The 21,371-nt window shown below is 33.4% G+C and overlaps 3 protein-coding genes across 4 annotated transcripts in view; 2 read left to right on the top strand and 1 right to left on the bottom strand.

The window, feature by feature from the left end:
• Window positions 1-8,085, top strand: part of LOC140976890 (probable serine/threonine-protein kinase SIS8) — a 29,605-nt gene extending 21,520 nt beyond the window's left edge. Inside the window, exons 7-16 of one of the 2 annotated variants that reach the window (XM_073441293.1) lie at window positions 1,763-1,855; window positions 2,434-2,520; window positions 4,163-4,280; window positions 4,654-4,954; window positions 6,120-6,243; window positions 6,358-6,377; window positions 6,465-6,621; window positions 7,169-7,457; window positions 7,547-7,619; window positions 7,700-8,085. In XM_073441293.1, coding sequence (XP_073297394.1) covers window positions 1,763-1,855; window positions 2,434-2,520; window positions 4,163-4,280; window positions 4,654-4,954; window positions 6,120-6,243; window positions 6,358-6,377; window positions 6,465-6,621; window positions 7,169-7,457; window positions 7,547-7,619; window positions 7,700-7,782 — 1,345 coding nt within the window. In that variant the 3' untranslated portion in view covers window positions 7,783-8,085. The remainder of the gene's footprint in view (window positions 1-1,762; window positions 1,856-2,433; window positions 2,521-4,162; window positions 4,281-4,653; window positions 4,955-6,119; window positions 6,244-6,357; window positions 6,378-6,464; window positions 6,622-7,168; window positions 7,458-7,546; window positions 7,620-7,699) is intronic. The other variant, XM_073441292.1, reaches the window with a different exon arrangement.
• A 194-nt stretch (window positions 8,086-8,279) lies between these two features.
• LOC140976891 (peroxisome biogenesis protein 7-like) lies at window positions 8,280-10,074 on the bottom strand. Its single transcript, XM_073441294.1, has 2 exons — window positions 9,416-10,074; window positions 8,280-8,960 (listed from the first exon to the last, which is right to left on the bottom strand). The coding sequence occupies exons 1-2, from the start codon at window positions 9,951-9,953 to the stop codon at window positions 8,554-8,556; spliced, it is 945 nt and encodes a 314-aa protein (XP_073297395.1). The 5' UTR covers window positions 9,954-10,074; the 3' UTR covers window positions 8,280-8,553.
• A 7,096-nt stretch (window positions 10,075-17,170) lies between these two features.
• LOC140977720 (uncharacterized) lies at window positions 17,171-17,677 on the top strand. Its single transcript, XM_073442463.1, has one exon. It carries the CDS (start codon window positions 17,171-17,173, stop codon window positions 17,675-17,677), a length of 507 nt encoding a protein of 168 aa, XP_073298564.1.
• Window positions 17,678-21,371: the final 3,694 nt, after the last annotated feature.

The raw sequence follows: 21,371 nt of genomic DNA, 5'->3' as shown, positions 1-21,371 counted from the left end.
GCTTTACCAAAAGCTATAGCTGGTGGTAATGGTGCAACTCAAATCTTTTAAACCGTACAGCAGCTCAAGCACCACGGTTTGATCGCTCTACCAAGCAGGGACAATTATTGCACCCAACAATCTCCCTCTCAATAATTGCACTCCTTGCAATCAATGGGTATCGAACCCATGACCTTGACTCTAATACCAATTGTAAGACCGAGCGCTTGCCGCTTTACCAAAAGCTATAGCTGGTGGTAATGGTGTAACTCAAATCTTTTAAACCGCACAGCAGCTCAAGCACCACGGTTCGATCGCTCTACCAAGCAGGGACAATTATTGCACCCAACAAAATAAATTTAATTTTTTTTATATATTTTAAATATAAAAAAATAAAATCAATATTTTTATGGACCAAATTAAGTATCTGAGTTCGCGAATTTGTTCACGTAAAATTCTGTGTCCCAAACTGAGTTTGAAGCTAAAGTTCGAGCTTACTGTAAAATTGAGTTCAAGCTTGAGCTTGTATTTCACATGCTTTTTGTAAGCAGACTCATTTATGCCCCCACCTGGCTATAACAGACATAGCCTGGAGGTTGCACTGGACGTAATTTTACTTTGTCTACCTGTCCAATCCATGTTTTCGTTCCCCTTGTAGATACATTATGAAGAATGTTGGTCCATTTTTGACTTAGATGTGTCTTAGAAATCCAAGATGTTATTAGGAAATCATGTTTAATATTATCAAAATTGTGATAATTTTTTATGGTTTTGTTGTAATTTGATTAGGAAAGGCTTCTTACCATGTTTTCCCTTAAGAGGTTGTCGTACCTGTATGAATAGGTAACAGATGTATGTTAAACAAGAATATATTAACACAAAATTTTTGGGCTTTTGCGTATTTATATCCTAGATGTTGGCATTTCTGACCAACCTCATAGATCGTGTTTCTCTCCCTCCTATCTTTCTATTATTTTTAAATTACTTAGCTTATCCTTTTTTATTTGCCAAGATATCCTTGTTTTGCTGAGTTGCATGGTTTGAAAGCTATCTGATTTTATCATAACAGATACAACGCTGAAGTTTCTAGATTCAGTGAAAATGTTAAATAGATCTCTGGGACGTCTATGAACTGTTGACATCTGTGACCTAACTGAACCTTGATGATAAGGGTGCAACATTTCCAAGTGGGAGACCCGTGAGCAAAAATTTCATGTTAATTTGATCAGATTAATACTATAAAAAGGACATTAGATGCAGATCTTTGGCATCCTTATTTTGTTTTAAATCACTTGAATCAGATGTTAATAATTTGACGGTGATGAGTAAATTATCGTTTTATCAAATCAGATGAAGTTACATAAAAAGAACTCGGGCATGAAGTTTTGTAAATTCTTATGCAAGAATGAACATTGGAACACCTCCAACACAAGCCATCTGAGTATTAACGTGACTTAAAAATAGAGTAGATTTAATTACATTCAAGTGATTTGAGGTATCATCCTCTTTTTTTTTTTGGTTTAGGACAAAACTTAATAATGTATTTATTCATGCATTCCTGCTACTATGTTTGGGGAGCAAGATCCGTTTTCTCTTTCTATTTAAATGAAGTAATTATTTTACTGCATTACTTTCTTCTGTTGTATCTCTTGTTCTTGTTAGGTTTTCTCTTATGAATGTGTTAGTTCTTGCCAGAAATGTAGAACTGCTTTTAATTATGTGTTTTACATATTTATAATTTTCGGTTTCTCTTGTATGTTTACAAATTTCCATCCTTTTTTAGTCCGGAACATCCTTTCTTCCGTGGACACGGGAGATCTATGCTTGGTGGTCGCGGCCATCATTTCGGAGAGTACAACGACGTTAATGCATCAAGGTGTAAGGATCATATATGATTTCTTTGCAAGTTCATATTATCGTAACGTGAGAGCCACCTCGTGACCTGTGCTTTCCTTTGATTTTTTCGGTTTGGTGCTGCTTACATATCATTCATTTCGTTTGCTCTTATCTACATTTATAAAAAGGCATTTGTCTGAATATTTTTTAAAATCAAACTTGTTTGATCTTTATGAATCGGAAAATACCTTATTCTTGTAAAGGCAAAGGTTAATCTGGCATCAGTATTTCAAAAACATGTCTGGTTCATTATTTAACAATTTCTCTTAGGAATTTATCCATAAAATTCCTGTAGGAGTTTTTTCAGGTTCCTAAAATTTAATAAGATACAGTATTTAATATGGACTTGTACAGTTACGAAATAAACATGTCTGTGAATTAAATTTGACATTTCATTATTTCCAGCTTTTGCAGACAACAATAAATGGTGCTTGGTTACCCACTTACCGTTTCTTCATTTTGTCCTCAGTTTTTATCTTTTTCTGTTATCTAATGGTGGGTAAAAAGGACATTTTGTTTTATTCTTTTATACCTCTCAAATTATATACCAAATTTCAGGTCTGCTGGTGCATCCCCGATAGAAGCCCGCAGGAGAAGACGACGCTGTATTAGCATGATTCCTGAGATTAGTGATGATATTGTGAGGTTGTTCACCCTTAAGTATTGCCGCATTGGTATTTTTTATATGAGTTATCAGTCTAGGGGTAATGGTAGAAATTTTGGTTGTTTGCTCTTTCATTACTTTCAGACATTGGTTTATCACATGCTTCCGACAATGTTGGAATAGATAAAAAATTTCTGCTGTGATCATGATTTTCAACGCAAACATAAAGAGGGTAGTGCAATTTCAAGAACCGGCTTTTATTGAACTGAACTCAACATTTGGACATGAAAATGATATAACTTCCCTGGAATTTTGTGTTCAAAAACATAAATCGAAATCGCATACGAAAATCCTTTAGAAGGAGAAGATTGACCCTAAATGAAGATTATTCTTCCCTTACCCCTAGCACAAGCTAGAACCAATTACCCTCCCTAAGCGCTAGAACCAATACCCCAACCTAAGCGCTAGAACCTGTCACGTCTGTCGCTGATGGATTTCTTTAAGCTCCCTAGTTGGGGGCTATCCTGAAATACACTTTGTGTGCCTATCAAGGTCTTTAGCCTTCAGCCGTATTCCCTACTCTTCTCCAAGCTAATCATGTCTGTAACGATATTTCTGTTTCTCCACTTGTTTTCAAATGAAGGACTGCTGAACTAGACATGCATTAAATGTTGCATCAAAATAGGTCTATCTGATGCACTATATTAAAAACATGGTGTCACAATGGCTGGCACATTATCGAAAGATGGTGTATTAACAACAAGGTTTTGATTGGCTAATGCATTATCTGAAGACTGTATAACAGCTAGGCTAACATATTGCATCTTGCTGCTCAATTGTAGGAAACAAGACTCTTTGAATTAAACCCATAAAACTATTCAATTACATTATGTGTTGTGGCATAATCTTTTTATTACTGTCTTGCACGATAGATGATAGACTAGATGGGATTCCAAATTTTCTGTAATTTTTTAAATGCCATAAAGCTGGTGTGCCTTGATATACTTTTGATTGTAGATATATTGACTACTTCATGAAAATTGCCTTTGAGGTCAAGATGATAATACTGCATACATTTTATTTAGCCGCACATACACAAGGTCTCCGATGGTTTGGTTTTAAGTTTCTGTGGACAAATTTTCCACGTGAACAATGACTGTCTGATTTGATTGCTTGGAGCATAATTCTTAACATGGCATGGCAGAATTATCTAAAATGTAGATGTCAACGTCAATTTACAGGAACTAAACCTGATTGAATATTGTATTTGTGAAGAAATGGTTGGAACTTAAAATTTTGGGGGATGCCCGTTTTTGCTTAATAATGTAATGAAGTTGCAACTTCGGTTTGCAAACTTTTGTGGCCCTTTGTTCTTCAGGTGGGAACCTTTTCTAGGGTTTTAAAATTTTCTTATAAAGGTAAATTTCTAAGTTTTTAATAAACCAAAGTTTTTACTGTCAAATCTCTGTGGTGAAAATCTCCTCATTTTAAATTAAGACATTTTAGAAAGGGTCCCACTACTATGTGCATGCATGGTATTGTGATGTAACTTCTTCGGTGAGCTTTGTCGTGAATTGACTTGGTTGCAGAAAAAGTCTGCTGTAATTTAATACATTTGGTAGTTATACCAGCTTTTTTGGTAAAGCTGCGTCATTTCACTTCTGTCCGTGAAATTAATTCTAGGGCTGTTCGAGAATTGAATAAGAATCTGATGCGGAATCGTCTTCCAGTGGAACAAGTAAATTCATCTCGTAGTTGTTCTACAAGCGAGAAAGATGATAGCTCTGATCTTCAAGAAAGTGTATGCTCTCCTCTTTGCTTCTATCTTGAAGGATTGAATTGGAATTCTGCAAATAGTATTTTCTACTTCGGTTCAGTAATTTTAAGCTATGTTTCAAACCATACATTTTATGTGTATTCTTAGATGCAAATTAACGTCTTCCTTGGTTTCTTGCTTTCTTTTCGTCCCTTTTCTTTTAGTGAGTGCATGATTATGTTTTCATTTAAAATGAGTTTAGTACTCAAAAAGTTCTTACCCATTTTCTGTGCAAGTTAAAAATTGTATACAAGTTAGTTGCCTGAAGGCCTTGAAAAACAGATGTCTACTTCTTGCAGGAATTCCTTATTTTTTTGTTATCATTGGTTTATTTCAAATTATAAATTTTCGTTCTCAGGTGTCAAGGTCGAGTCTAGATGATCATGATGGAATTTATGGCCAAAAACTTTTGACAGATATTTTCCGTAGGAAGCAATATAGTACCCACAAGGCAATCTCATTGCCTTCATCTCCTCATCATTTCTCCAATCAAGCTTCTACTGGGAGTGAGCCCTCAGAGGTTTTTGCCAGTTCTAATATGATGTCAACATTCGATAAAGTTCTTGAATCGTCAACAATCTTGAACAAGCCGTTATTGCCATTCCAAGAATGGAACATTGATTTTTCTGAAATAACCATTGGAACTCGTGTTGGAATAGGTATGCTGTGTTTGGGGTTGTTCATTATTAGCCAAGCGTAATTTTATTTGGCCTTCCCTTTTGTTTGAATGTAACTGAGCAACCATACATACAAAAGTTTGGTCAGTCTATGTCATTCCACTTGGTTTATTTTTTATATCATGTGAACAGCAGACGTTTTCACACTTCTCCGATTCAGAGCGGACAGAATTTGATTGAATAAGCCAACGTGTCTCTTATTTTTTGTTTGAAGCGGATATAGTTACTTTACATCCATCATTTGTGTACAACATTTGGTTTCAGTCAGTTTTGTTTATCTATTGGGTCGTTATTACATCTAATTTTATTTTTTAATGATTTTATTTGTTTTCTAATTTCAACTCACAGTTAATTAATCTCACTATTTTCTGAATCATGAAGTTCGTTACTTCATGTCATATGCTCTCTGAAGATACCTAGCCCACAATACAAATTATATACAAGCTAAGTAAGGTGAATTCATTTTTATATTTGGATTAACATTTTTTTCTACCTTACTTCGTTTCAACTTTCCATTTACTATGGTATCGAGATTTCTGAAAGTGCCCAATTATAGTAATCAGGAGACTTAATGTGTTCTATTGAAGCTGGAAAGGCAGCCAAGCCATACATTTTGGTCTATGTTCTAATGTCAAATTGGCCAATTCTTGGAATTGCTTTTTATTAGATTCTACACAAGTTCCATTCAAACTTGGAATTTCTTCAGCAGAATAACTATATTTTGCTTCAAATATTTTGTTTATGGCATCCAAATGGCTTTATATATACATTGATACGGTTATTCATATTTTGTTGCAACCTACTTTTACTCTGCCCCATCTCTCATACTGAATCAATCTTGTGTTTCTGCATATACTCCTTAAAGTTTGTGAAAGATTTAGGTAGGCCAAACAAATTATTAGAATGCTTTTGTTGCGTAGGGAGGCCAATTTTGTTTTTAATTTTGTGTTTTCTTTTGAAGTTTCTGTTTCTCAAACATTTCGTTTATCTTTTTCCCTATATTTATCAATAAATTTTACCTTACCAAAGATTTTGCTTCCAGTCTTCAAATGTACCTGTTACTAGTAGTTAATATTGGTAACCATATTTTCATGTTATTTACCTCTCCATCCATGTTGAACACTCTTTTTTATATGTTGTATGATAGGATTCTTCGGGGAAGTTTTCAGAGGTACCTGGAATGGTTTAGAGGTAGCGATTAAAGTGTTTCTTGAACAAGATCTAACTGATGAGATTGTTGAAGACTTTTGTAACGAAGTATCTATCTTGAGGTAATGCATGGTGATTTTTAATGTTTTTGGTTTTTCTTTTTTTCCCGAAAAAGTTAACTTACATCCTTGGTGACATTCTTTTGATTACCTAACCAATCATTTTCCTTGTTGCAGCCGAATTCGCCACCCAAATGGTAATCTTGCTACCTAAACAAGTTTAAAAAATGTATTATTGTTTTAATTTCTCTATTTAGCCAAAGAACACATACTTTCTCATACAGTGATACTATTCCTTGGTGCTTGCACGAAGCCTCCTCGCTTGTCCCTGGTTACTGAATACATGGAAATGGGATCATTGTATTTTCTGATGCATTCTAGTGGACTGAAAAAGAAACTTAGCTGGCAGAGGAGATTTAAAATGCTTTGTGATATATGCAGGTGCATTTCCTCATCTCTTCCTTTATACTTTTCCACTTGTTTGGTAAGATATGGCACATAGGAAAACTGTGTTTCTGTCACCAAAATAAAGGAACAGAGCATAGTTGATGGAGTCTAAGTCGTATTCCAATGTATCTGTTCTGTTCGAGGTTATCAAAAATGTTTAGAGTTTAGATCTTATTTTGATTCAGTGAGGATCGAACCATAGAGCATAGATTGTGAAAATTTCATGATCATCTGTAATAGATGAAGGCTTCTGAATTGAATTAGAATTTGTGAATACGTTTTATTGACACACATTAAAGACGGCCGATGTAAAATAGATTTCTTTCCAATACTGAATATTCGGTTTCTAAAATGAGAAGAATGAATTTTCATTATATTTCATGTGAAAAGTATTATTCTAGATCTAATGTTAAACATGGTGAAGAATGGATTGTACTAGGTATGACAAAGGAGATCTGATGTTATATAGCTTAATGGTTATCTATTGTTTTAATTTAGTTCATCATTTGCTACTTGGTCTTGGTTTCACTTGATTATGTAGGGGCTTGATGCACATACATCGGATGAAAATAGCACACCGTGATCTGAAAAGTGCAAATTGTCTTGTGAATAAGCATTGGGCGGTTAAGATATGTGATTTTGGGCTTTCTCGGAAACTTAATACCAGACCACTGAAGGATTCTTCTTCTGCTGGAACTCCGGAATGGATGGCACCAGAACTTATCCGCAATGAGCCCTTCACGGAGCAATGTGACATATTTAGTCTTGGGGTCCTAATATGGGAACTCTGCACGCTAAAGAAACCGTGGGAAGGCATACCATCAATCCAAGTAAGTCCTACATGATGTTTCCACCAATATTTGCATCTCGACCTATACAAATAAATCATCCAGCTTTTTTTATTCTTTGCATTGAGCAGGTAGTATATGCTGTTGCCAATGATGGACAGAGGCTTGAAATTCCAGAAGGTCCACTGAGCACTCTAATTGCAGGTCCGTTTAAAGATAAAGTTTTAGGTTGACTTCTGTTTATCATTCCAGTGAAAGTTCACAGTGGATTTTTTTCATCCCAGATTGCTGGTCTGAACCAGATAAACGGCCATCTTGTCAGGAGGTTCTCTCACGGCTGCATGATTGTGAAAGGTTGTTAGTTTAATGTGATCCTTTTCATTGCTGCAAATGCATTGCTCGAGTGTACCATGAATGATAAATCCATTGTATGGAGATTTGGCAAGCTAGGATAGAAACGTTTTCATTGAAGAATCGCTCTACACAGCTTATAACTATGGCAATAGATATTAGTCTTTGAAGATGCTGAAGTTTTTCTCCACTTGACTTGCGTGTGCTGTCTGCTTAGGTTGGTACCAAATCTATTAGACATACCGTACTATTATTAAAGTTCCCAATTTTCGGAATTGGAGATCATTGACGTATAAATATTAAAGTTTCAACAGCCAATCCGGAATCGAACTGTCAAAAGAACTGTCAGCAAAGCATGAAGTATTCATGATCACGTCACTCGCACGTACGAGCTACTCTAAACCCTTATTCCCAAATATCTTTTTTTTATTATCTCACTTTCTTTGCGAGACATTCAAAGAAAGTTAATAACCCATGTTTTGATTGTTCCCCAAACAAGATAACAGAGAAAACGAACACGAAGTGCCAGCTCAACTTTATAAATACGTTCATCTCTCTTTGGAAAAGTATTATAAAGAACCTGAACTACATGCTCTCTGTCGAGGCATAATTTCGAGCTTCTAAGCCACAATTTTTATCTCATTTTAAATACCAATTATTCCGCATCACCTACAAAAGGGATGACACCCCCTCCCCTACTTTCCAATATGAAATCACCCCATCTGTACCTTCTTCTGGATATATCAATATATCAAAACCAAGAATATCAATAACACATCAATAGCCCTCACGATGCTCTGGGATCTGTTCCATGTTGCCAAACGTAAACGAGCTCGTCCCACCCGGTGCTGGCCAGAAGCCCTTCGACAAGCACACTCATATCGACACCAACAGCAAACTCCGTATGGTGATCATGACTCCCAATAAGAGCATCCTCAACCATATAATCCCATAAACGTATTGTCATATCATACGAGCATGATGCTATCAAACTTCCTCTGTGTGGTGAAAACTTCACCTTCCTCACTGCATAACCGTGACCATTAAGCACAGCCACGGGTACTCGGTAATTCCTAACATCCCACACTTTTATTGATTTATCCACCGAGGCAGTGGCGATTATGCAGTCGTCATACTTGTTCCAATCACAGGACAGGATTTCAAATTCATGCGCAGGAAGAATCATGGTAGAACCTGAAAAAAAAAAAAAGAACCATACTAGTCAAGTTTTGACAAAACAAAATCTGCAGATCAGTACACTGTTAGCTGTGATCATGAGTAGCACAATAATCTGTACTAACATTGGATATCAACTTATTTACTAAAGATGAACTCTTTTCAAGTATAGACCCCTCCTATCAGTTAAACTCAGCTATCATCATCAGGGATGGAGCAACGAAGAGAATGCCAAGATTTTAAATTTAATGCATAACTTAACATAATCTAGCACAGAACATACTAGTTCAATCGCCTTTTCCCCAAAAACATTGATAAATTAAATTTAATGTCTAGTTTTTTTTCCCTGAAAATGTAATATTTACCCCGAAACGCAGTTATTTTTCCGTTGCACCAATATGATACGGGACTGGGTATGGCGCAGGTGATGAGATGTATAACGAAAGACCCATACTTTGAATAGAAGCCATTACCTGGCTCTCGAACATCCCAAATGCGAGCCGTACAATCCCCGGAAGCGGAAGCGAAGACATCGGCATGCCTAGGATTCCAAGCAACGGAGTACACACAATAAGCGTGCTCCTTGAAAGTCCTCACGCTCGCCGGCCTATCCACGGTCCACAGCTTCACCGTGTCATCCCATGAAGCGCTCAAAAACGAGTCTTTACGAACGGTGTTGAAATCCACGCCGTGACACTCGCGCGCGTGCTCGTGGAGCGAGCGAATAGGGTTCGCAGTTGGCGGCAAGGACAAGTCATAAATCTTGAGGCTCCCGTCGGCGATCGCTGCGACGATGACGGAGTCGTGGGATTCAGACCAGCAGATGTCGTAGACGCCATCGGAAGTGTCGAACGCGATACGTTCTGTAATGATAGGTCCGAGTTGGAGGATATGGAGGCGGCCGTTGCCTAAGATGCCGAAATTTTGGGATGTGGCGACGGCGAGCTGGTTCTCGTAGAAAGGGCTGAATTTGACGGAATATCCGTTGAAAGGGGTCTTGAAGACCGGCATGGCGCCGCCGGAGATTTGATGGGAGTGGCGGCGGCTTGGTTTATCTTGAAGTCAATCACTTCGAAGTAATGGAAACAATTTCTCTACAATTCCTTTCATACAATTTCCTACAGTCGCGGAAAAATTACAAAATCAATTTGAAGTTTTTCATTTAAAAAAAATTTCACTTTTGATTCACAATGTTAAAAGAAAACCATTCTCTTTTTTATTTTATTTTGATGTTAAATCATTCTAATATCATAGAAAAAGTGCATATTTCCAAATAGTTTGGATAATTAGGGATGGAAACAGGANCATAGAAAAAGTGCATATTTCCAAATAGTTTGGCTCAAAAATTTGATGTTAAATCATTCTAATATCATAGAAAAAGTGCATATTTCCAAATAGTTTGGCACAAAAATAATATTTTTGAGCCGAGTAATAAGGGATGGAAACAGGGCGGGGTGTTTTTGTCATCCTCATTTCCGTCTTCGAATTTCATTTTCATCCTCGTACCCACCTCGATCTCGTTTTTTCGAGTTCGAGGAATCCCTGAACCCGAAACCGCGGGGATTAAATCTTCATCTCCATCATCAGCCTCGTTTCAAAAATATTAACGAGGTAAGATGAGGACGGGTTCGGAGATTTTCTCGAACCAAAACTTATTATTATCTATTATTATTAGTGCTAATATTAATATTAATATCAGTATTAATATTATTATTGTTATATTTAAAAATAATAATATTATTATTATATTATTAATACTAATGATAATATTATTTTATTATCAATATTATTTTTGGGACGGGTTCGAAAATGAAAAATAGTAATCACATACTCACCCCGAACTACTTGAGAAATTTTAAAAAATCTCCGAATATGAAAAAATCGGATATCCTCGTCCTCGTTTCGGGTTTTCTCCACAAGGTCCGGAACCCGTGAGAAAAGTTGTCAACCCTAATAATAATTTTATTATTTTCTTCTTGTATTGTCAAATGTTTTTTTCATTAGTTTTAAAGACCAAAAACGTTAAAATTCAATGTAGAGGGTTTTGAATTAGGTCCATATAACTTATGATCCGTGAAGCAAGTGTGCCCGGGCTTTGGCTAAATCATGAGATTGCGCAGTTGGGTTTTTGAGATAATTATCCTTTGAGTTATCACCAAACACAGTTTTAGGAGCTCTATTGAAAACTAGCTTTGGACTTTGGTAGCAAATCTGGATATCTAGATTCAATGACTATCATTGGTCCAAATACGTAAGACTCATACGTGATCTCACGTAAAAATATTTTATAATGTAATAATTGTTATTGGATTTATGATAAAAGTAATATCTTTAGGATATGTTGAACAATACCAGCAAATATTGATTGTTTGTCATATATCTCGAACATATGTGTATTTGCAATTAAAAATAAATTTATGTTTGATTATATAAAAAGAATGAGTAGGTCTCTTGTGAAACGATCTCACTGATCTTTATCTGTGAGACGGATCAATCCTACCGATATTCACAATAACAAGTAATACTCATAGCATAAAAAGTAATAATTTTTCATGGATGACCCAAATAAGATATTTGTATCACAAAATACGATCCGTGAGACCGTCTCACACGAATTTTTGCCAAAAAGAATTAGGTTAGGTTTAGATTGAAAGATTTTAGATGGAAAGATTTAGATTTAACGGAGTACTTGAGGTGTAGATTGAAAGATTTAGATTTAACAGAGTACTTGAGGTGGGGATTTTAAGGCTTTGTTTGGATAAGCACTTAAAAATATTTTTAGTTTTTATAAATAAAAAAAAACTTAGATTGAATTTGGATTGATGAATTTGAGATTAGGAATTTATTCGTTTGTTGACAAAATCTACTTGACAATAGATTTCAAATTCCGACTAGTTATAATTTTAGTTATTGGGAGTGAATTATTGAGTCATTTCAAATTCCTCATTCATATATCATCTCAAAGACATGTTCTTCAGTCCAAAAAAACAACCTTAAAGCATGTGTTTAGACAAGATTTTGTAAAAATTTTAAAAAAATGTTTTAAAAAATATGTTCACCAAGTATATTTTGTAAAGAATAGTTGAAAAATGTTTTTTTTTAATGTTTTTAGAACTTTTAAAACATTTATAACTGTAAAAATATTTTTATAGAATAGTTGTCCAAACATATTATTTTTATAACAAATTTTAAAGTTGTTTATAAAAAATAATTTATAAGTGCTCGTCCACCACAATCACCTAAATGTTAACTATTCGATATTTGAAATTAATTTTTGCGTAGATTTGCCAAATCAAATTAATAGATATGTCATCATAGATTTGAAAACGTTAGTGTTTGCACAAAAATTGTAGAGACGTGTCAGTTACAGACTTACAGTTGCACCAAATTGATTAAAAAACATAACAAACTTCTAAAAACAGACGACAATGAATATCAAATTTGATCGTTAGTTACGATCTCTTAAGTTGATATGAATCATATAACATAGGAAAATGACACTAGAAATCACAAAACAAACTTCTAACATGATTTTGTATTTACAACGACCAGCAAGAATCTATAATACATAAAAATATAATAAAATTGACGGAAAATGCTAGAAACCGGAATAAAAAGATGAAAAGTTCTAGAATCTGAAATAAAATTAAAAATGAAAATACTTGAATCGAAAGCCTCGAATTTGCAGAGTTGTTGCTATAACATTTTTTAGTTTGATGTGTTGAGGTGTGTTCTTCAACTTGCCCATTACTTTATTTTCTTCATATTCCTGGGAGTTTTCTCTCATTCCCTGCAAATCTCCAACCACATTATTTGACCTATTCAAATTATTTTGAATAATTGATGGACCTTCTTTATTTAATTGTAAGTTGGACCATCTTCTTGGTTTGGGCCAATTCAAAATAATTTGAGCTCAAACAGTTAGCTTCAAATATATCAATTCAAACGCAATCCAAGTATCCTCAATAACAATAATAACTTCCTAACAAGGAGAAGAGGAAGAAGAACATCAATCTTCTATCCATTCAATAATTGAATATTGAAGTCGCAAAGGATTTACGAGTTAGTGGAATAGGTGAGCGTTTGATCAATGGTCAGAAGTTCGATTTCTCATACCAATATCTTTTTATGTGAGCTTGTCGTTTGTCCAACGTGGTTTATCTGGCTAACGTGGTCTGTAGGCTATTGTGTTGGTCTGGGTTTATCCAGTATGCACCGATGTGTAGCGGCAGCATGTTCTCACGTCATTAAAAAAAAACAATAATAACTGAATATTGAAGCCATCAAGACAGCTCATGCTATCCCTTATAATTGTATTTTCTCAAATTTGAATTATTTCTAGTAAACTATGAGTATTTACTAAATTGTTAAGAAAAATCGGGGAAAAAATAAAATTAGCAAACTAAAAATTATAGAAAAAATAACAAAATATTGAAACAATTTATTCTAACATTATTATCTAACAAATTTTCTTCATTTCATCCAACTAATATCATTCAATAAAAACATATCAGAATTAACATCATAACCAAAAAATCATACATATATATAGTATTCGGGTCAGGTGTGGGTAGGATTCTTGAAGATCTGCCTTATCCCTGTACTCGAAAATTCTCATACCCAACTACCAATTTATTTAATCGGCAAAAAATCTCATCCACACTCTCCTCCAATTGGATCGGGTATCAGATTCTCCGTGAGGAAATTGTAATCCCTATTTACAATATTACAAAATTTCTTTAAATGGATAATTAGTGTTCATTTATTGGATACTTTAAATATAATTTATACCCACTCAGAACATTGGATTTCCTTTGAATGTGGCTTCCAATTGGCCCCCCTCTACATGGACATATTCACATGTTGCCAGTAACATCCATGCCCTAACCATATTAATTTATGGGCCTCCCATTACGATTAGACACTTCCGTAATTTTAAAAGGGCTTAATCCAAATCTCAATAATCTTCTTGAAATTATTATAAATGATGCAAAAACTTGTGTGAGACGATCTCACGGGTTGTATTTTGTGAGACAAATCTCTTATTTAGATCATTCGTGAAAAAGTATTATTTTTTATGTTAAGAGTATTGCTTTTTATTGTGAATATCGATATGGTTGACTCGTCTCGTAGATAAATATTAGTGATATTAGTGATAAATGAAAAATGATTAGAATTATTAAAATTTGAAATATATGTAATTAAAACTGAAATTTAACAATATAGAAAACCAAAATCACAAATAGACAAATATTTAGAACAAAAAACACATATTTTTTTTAATATCGGTAGGGTTGACCCGTCTCACAGATAAAGATTCGTAAGATCGTCTCACAAGCGAACTAATCTACAAGTTATTTGTCTGAAAGATTGACATTTTGAAAGGTAACTCAATTATTGTGGAGGACAGACATGAATCTCAAATCAAATACTCAAAACAAGGTGTTAAAGAGTTTATTGCCCAAAACATAAATTGTGTCAACAATATCAGAACCATCGTAACTCGATCTCGCCAAATATAGGTCTGCGACACTCGTTTGGATAATATTTTTTGTGGTGTTTGAAATTCATGCGATAATAAATCTTCTGCCATAAATTCTAACACAAGGATTAGACGACAATAAATTGTCAAAAAAGAGGATGTAAAATGAATTTAGTGGAAGATAATGATGATTTAATTAGGAAAATTTTGTAAAACAAACCTAGTCAACGATTTTTTTTTAAAATTATATCTTCAAGTATATTTGAAATATACGTATTTTCTTAAAAAAAAGAGTTTATTTTTTAATAAATATCAACTATTATATTCAAAATATGATTAAAAAAACTATTACGTACAAAAGATAGCAAGCCCACGAGTGGCCCATTTTTGTCTCCCTTCACATGTCAACCAATCCGAATAAAACGCTTTTTGTGTAGTACTTGTCCTCTCCCCCGAGTCTTTTATTTAACAATAATTAAATTCAACGTTTTTTATTGGCTAAAAAAATTCAGTTATTATTATTTTTACATATAAATTATAATAATAGATATTTGGTTGAATTTCAACTTTATTGAGTGCAATAATTGTCTCTGTTTAGTAGAATAATCGAGTCATAGTGCTGGAGCTGCTGTGCGGTTTAAAAGATTCGAGTTGCACCATTATTATCAGCTATAACTTTTGGTAAAAGCGACAAGCGCTCGGTCCTACAATTGCTATCAGAGCCAAGGTCACAGGTTCGATTCCCATTGATTGCAATGAGTGCAATTATTGGTAGGGAGATTGTTGGGTGCAATAATTGTCAATGCTTGGTAGAACGATCGAGCAGTGGTGTTAAAGCTGCTGTGCGGTTTAAAAGATTCAAGTTACACCATTATAACCAATTATATCTTCTGGTAAAAGCGACAAGGATTCGATCTTACAAACTTTTTTTTTATTAAAAAATTCTTGTATTATTTAAATATATAATATTCTATGTCAAGTAATAATTAATGCTAGTTTGAGCATATAACTATACTTAAATTTGATGAGATCTTGTAAAAGTGTAATCCAAGTGTTAATAGATGTCTATGACACTTACTCACTCATAAAATAAGATGATAAATTAAAAAAATAAAGATATTGTATCTAATTTTTAATTTTAATAATTATAAACCAAATATAAAATAATGCAAGAATTTAAATATTATCCTCTTACCAAGTAGCACCTCATGTATAATAAAAATAAATAAATTTGTGAGACGGTTTTAAAATCAATTTTGTGAGACATGTTTTCTATTTGACTCACTCATCAAAAAGTATTAATTTTTATACTAAATGTATTACTTTGTATTGACGAAAACAACCAATTTCCCGCGAAATTAGCGCAACTTCCAAACAAGTTAAATTATTTCATTTCACCACAAAAATTATTGTGAGAGCGTCTCATTAATCCATTTTGTGAGACAAATTTTCTATTTTGGTCACTCATAAAAAAATATTAATTTTTATTTGAAAATAAGTAGAGTTGACTGATCTCACAAGATATATATAATTCGAGAATATAACTATTTATTTTTTTTAAAAAAAAAAGAAGAAAAGTATGATTACTTATATATACAATTTTGAAAAATGTCCCTACAGGTGTTGGATGAAATAGCAAGCTAAGAGAAATGTGCCGACAAAATTTGTCATCATGATTATTGAGACTCCTACAGTCCTCTTCTAATATTCCTATGCACTTGCACATACTATAATTAATGAAATTTATATTGATGTAGATATATAATAATATCTTTATATTTTATATCAATAAAAATAAATATGAGATAATTCTAAAATAGCAAAATATCTTGCCAATACAAATAAGTTTTAAATATTATTATTATTATGTATAATTTATTAATTGACCTCCGATATATGCATTTTTATCCATAACAGAGATATGTTTCAAATAAATCAATTATAGAAAACGTGAATACAAAAAAAATTATTTTCTAAAATATTATTAATTTAGCCGAACATTAATTTGTGTTCCATTTCAAAATATGTGTTTCTTGTTCTAAATATTTGTCTATTTGTGATTTTGGTTTTCTATATTGTTAAATTTCAGTTTTAATTATATTTATTTCAAATTTTAATAGTCATTTTTCATCTATAATGCTAATGTGACACTGCACATGCATCGCTTTTGACACAAAATCAGTTTCCTATCAGAAAAAAATACGAAAATCATTAAAAACTAAATATATAAGACACAAAATACAAATATAGCTACATATTTTGAAATTTATTATAACAAAAAATAAATTTTTGAAAAAAAAAATATATAGATCGCCCATCTTTTTAGACAAGATGAAAAAAATCTAATTCAATTACAAAGAAATTGAAACATTATTTTATTTTTTAAAAAATATTCCAATTTTATATTTATTTTTAATATATGTAAATCATTACAATTATTGTTTTAAAAAATATTGATCATTAAATTCATTACTATTATTTGGCAAGAAACAATATTTTATTGCTAATAATTTTTTTTTAACAAAACTACCCTATAGATAAGTAATGAATAAAAAAGTAGCATAAAAATTTAAAATTTCATAAATGATTAAATTGACATTTATAATTTAAAATAATAATAATATAATAATAATTAGTAAAAGATGTCATTATTGACGCCATATTATCACCCGACCCTTCCCTCCTTTCCACTTTCACTGAAAAAAAACAAAGAACAGAGAGAGAGAAGCAATTGGGAGACAAAGCCATGAAAAGCGCCATCAGATGCTGCATATCCTGCATTCTTCCATGCGGAGCACTCGACGTAATTCGGATAGTTCACGCCAACGGCCGCGTCGAAGAGCTCGGCACCGTCGTGAAAGCTGCGGAGATACTGAAACTCCACCCCCGGCACATCCTGAAGAAGCCCACCTCCAAATTGGATAATCAAGGCACGTGCCCCAGGATCGTAGTCGTTCCACCGGACTCACTACTTAAACGGGGTAAGATTTATTTTCTCATTCCTCTACCTCCGTCGCCGGAGAAAAATCGACCGAAGATGAAGAAGAAAGAGTCTCATCACGAAAACGGCGAGGGTGCGATCCCGATGAGAAATTCACGCGTCTCTGATCGGCACTTGACTGAGATTTTATCGGAAAATGTTTCCGATGATAGGGATAGGCGGCGAGGGCGGCGCGTCGGCGTGTGGAGACCTCATTTACAGAGCATTTCGGAGCTGCCGGCTGAAGCAAATTCATTCATGCGCAGTAATTAATCTTTTTTCTTTTTCATTTAGGATTATATTATTAATAATAAATAAATAAATAAAGCTCGAATATAATTTTACTTAAATGTTTTCGAATTTACACTTCTATATTTTAAATATGTTGTTTTATATAATCAATAATAAAATAAATATAATTTATGATAATTCGATTATAGATTACCAATTTATTCAATTGTTTGAGGACGTTATTTATTTTAGAATAATCCAAATGAGTTATCATGTAAAATAGATTAAAATGAGCAAAAAATTGTGTGAGACGGTCTCACGGATCAATTTCGTAGGTCCAATCTTTTATTTGGGTCATCCTAAAAAGTATTACTTTTTATGCTAGTAGTATTATTTTTTATTGTGAATATCGATAAGGTTGACCCGTCTCACAGATAAAGATTCGTGAGATCGTTTCACAATATACCTACTCATTAAAATGATTGATTTTAAAAAAACAATAACTAAATTTTCTTTTTCTTAAACAGGAAAGATACACACACAATAAGTGTGTATATGTGCACGTGTATTGAGAAAAATAGCATGATCTCCTTGATTATTAAAATTATCATACTTTAATATTGACATCATATTAAAAGTTAAGTTTATTATATAAACCAATATTTTTTCCTATTAATGATAGATTAGAAATTTTAGAAATTTAGAAATGCTTCCAACCATATTCTTAAAATAAAAAATTAACTTTTATTCGACTATGTATATTTTTAAAAAAATGAAAGATACGTTTGTTCGATCTTAAATTTGAAATATTGATATCAAATAAACAATAAGCGACAACTTTATTTTGTATCGACGCGTCTACGATATTTTGTTGACCTTATCTCTTACTATATATGTCCAAAATCTTTTTATTTTATTATATATTTTCTTAAAGTCATGTTTATATAGTGCCAACATAAATTTCTCCACAAACACATTATTTTGGTAGTTTTCTTTCCGGAAATTTCGAACAACGGACTTCTTTCTATGGATTATGCTACATAAACGACGAGATTTACATATTGTATTTGAAATTACAAATTATTTTAAATACAATTTTGAAATAATTTTTTTAAAATAAAGTAACGAATAATTTTGTAATTTTAAAGCGAACGTATAACTCAATGTGTAATCCTCGTTTTCTTATTTCTATCATATTCTCAAAACCCAAAATCCAAATTAACCTTGAATATCAACAAATTTTTTTTTTTTTTAAAAAAAAACTAAAGTGGCAAGTGATGTAAATTTCCTACCCTTTCTATGTTTATTCACGCACTTTCTCTTCAATTGCACCTTCAATTCTATATTTGGGTTAGACGAAAATTTGTGTGAGACGGTTGTACGGATCATATTTTGTGAGACGGATTTCTTATTTGGGTCATTCATGAAAACATATTACTTTTTATTGTGAATATTGGTAGGGTTGACCCGTCTCACAAATAAAGATTCGTGAGATCGTCTCATAAGAGACATATTCCGTGTGAAATTAGCTAAACAGTTTCTTCGAATCTCGCTTTTCATATGATTAGTAAGATGTTTCAGTTCGCCATATTGTTTCTTATCTGTCCATGGATTCAGCAACCGTCGGAAAGATTCGGTAAATTGCTTATGTATATCTGCACTTGCGTACACGTGCTTTCTGCTCCTTTGTATATAGTTTTTATTGCATTCAATAAAGCTGGAAAAAGGCCTTAGACAGGAAAAGGAAACGATGTTACTCTGTGTAACTACCTTGCCACCAAATCTCTCCTTTTACATGTAGAAAAAGTATTCCTCAAAATCTCGTGTTTTTTTAAGCGATATCAACGTCCTTCTCAACTGCTCACTTTATACATGCATTTCTTTGTATGATTCAGAATACCGATTCTTCTATGTCAGAAAGACATAAATAATTTATTCTCCATTTTGGGATTTGTTTATGTTGATATTGAGTTGTGTGTGTTAATGAGTATTCTATTTGTGTTAATAAAAATTGGGAAATAGAGGGTTTGTCCCAAATAAGAAAATAATAACGGTATAGAGATGAGCTTATATTGTGTTACATTTTACGGAAGTGTAAGAATGATTGGTTAAGAGGTTCTCACGTGTGCCGGTGCATGGAGTGCAAATCAAGGGCCCGATTTGAACTAGAGGAAAAGTCTTGACTTGTTTGCAAGCGTATGAGCGTGACCTGTGTGCATCGATGACAAACAAGAAACATCCACTTTTATCCCTCGTTCTTGCTTTCATTCTCCTGTTTACACTCTGCACAAACTGCTTCTGTTATGTGTGATCTACTGATAAGGTTCATATACTATTTCGTTCGTCAGTGTGGTGATTTGTGCAACATCTCTATATGTGTGCCCTTGTATCATGGGAAAAAGTCGTCTTGCTAAATCTTCGAAGCAAATACTGGATGGTACAAATTTATTTTAAGGAAACTGTAGTTTATTGTTTTCTTTGTTGTTCATATATACACGATATTCATATATTCAATAGTATACTTATTTCATTTAATACTTTGTCTTTACGAATTTCTTTCGTTCACTTTTTTCACTCGCGATCTTCATATTTTTGTTTTTAGCATTTTGGCTAACAGTTTAATCGGTCTCAACTAGAAATTTCAGCATCATAAATTTAAAGTTCAGCGGATGGTCCACTCAGATTTCTTACAACTTTATTAACAATTTGCATATTTTGTATAACATTAAGCAATGTCTTCCATTAGATGGAATTTTGAGAATGCTAGGCGACATCAACTTCAACGAGACGACCTGAACAATAAGAAGATCAACTTGCACATCGTCGTGAATATTGCCGAAGAACTCGATGAATGCGACAACTTCAAACCATTTGCCTACAACCTAGCAAGTCAGTTTCATTAATTTATACTGCATCAAAATCAAAATGGAAAAAAAAAAAGGTTCAAGATAAGTATTCACAGATGACATCTCACAGATAATTTTTTATATTTTTAAAATATCGATAGGGCCCAGGCCCAATAAGTTCGAGTCGGCCCACGAGACCCAAACTCGATGGGATGACGCAAGGAGAAAATTGTGGAGTATGAGGAGGTTGGAGTTCACACGTTAATTCTTAGACCCAACGTGTCTTATCCCGGATTTTCAATAGATAGGACAATGCATCAACTCATAGTGAAGGACGGATAAGGCCAAAAAGCTTAAAATCGAAAGTATAATCCTTTAGGATCTGTACTATTGGGATGCACGAGTGAGGATGGCCATAGGAAAATCCTTATTAGATAAAGATCAATCATCGATAAAAGATTGACGGGTATGTGAGGCCGGCTCATGGTTTGAAAGGACAAAAACTTGTGTGAGACAGTCTCATGAGTTATATTTTGTGAGACGGATCTCTTATTTAAGTCATCCATGAAAAAATATTATTTTTTATGCTAAGAGTATTACTTTTTATTGTGAATATCGATAGGGTTAACCCGTCTCACAGATAAAGATTCGTGACACCGTCTCACAAGAAAACTACTCGTTCAAAAGTGTTTGATATCATCTTGGCTTCAAGGGATAGCTCTTGTCCTCATCTCCCTCACGATATGATCTCGTAGGATGATTAGCTTGCCTACAATGGGGAGGAGCTCCCCTTATTTTTCAGTGAGCATCACCCATGCATGGTAATTATTCCATAATGCTCTACTTTATAATTTCACCGAAAAGAGATTAGCAAATACATGAAAAATTGT

This window comes from Primulina huaijiensis, chromosome 5 (assembly GCF_012295235.1).
Source record: "Primulina huaijiensis isolate GDHJ02 chromosome 5, ASM1229523v2, whole genome shotgun sequence".
NCBI classification, from domain to species: domain Eukaryota; kingdom Viridiplantae; phylum Streptophyta; class Magnoliopsida; order Lamiales; family Gesneriaceae; genus Primulina; species Primulina huaijiensis.
Note: the sequence above shows the minus strand (reverse complement) of the source record. Positions and strands in the feature narration are given on the sequence as shown.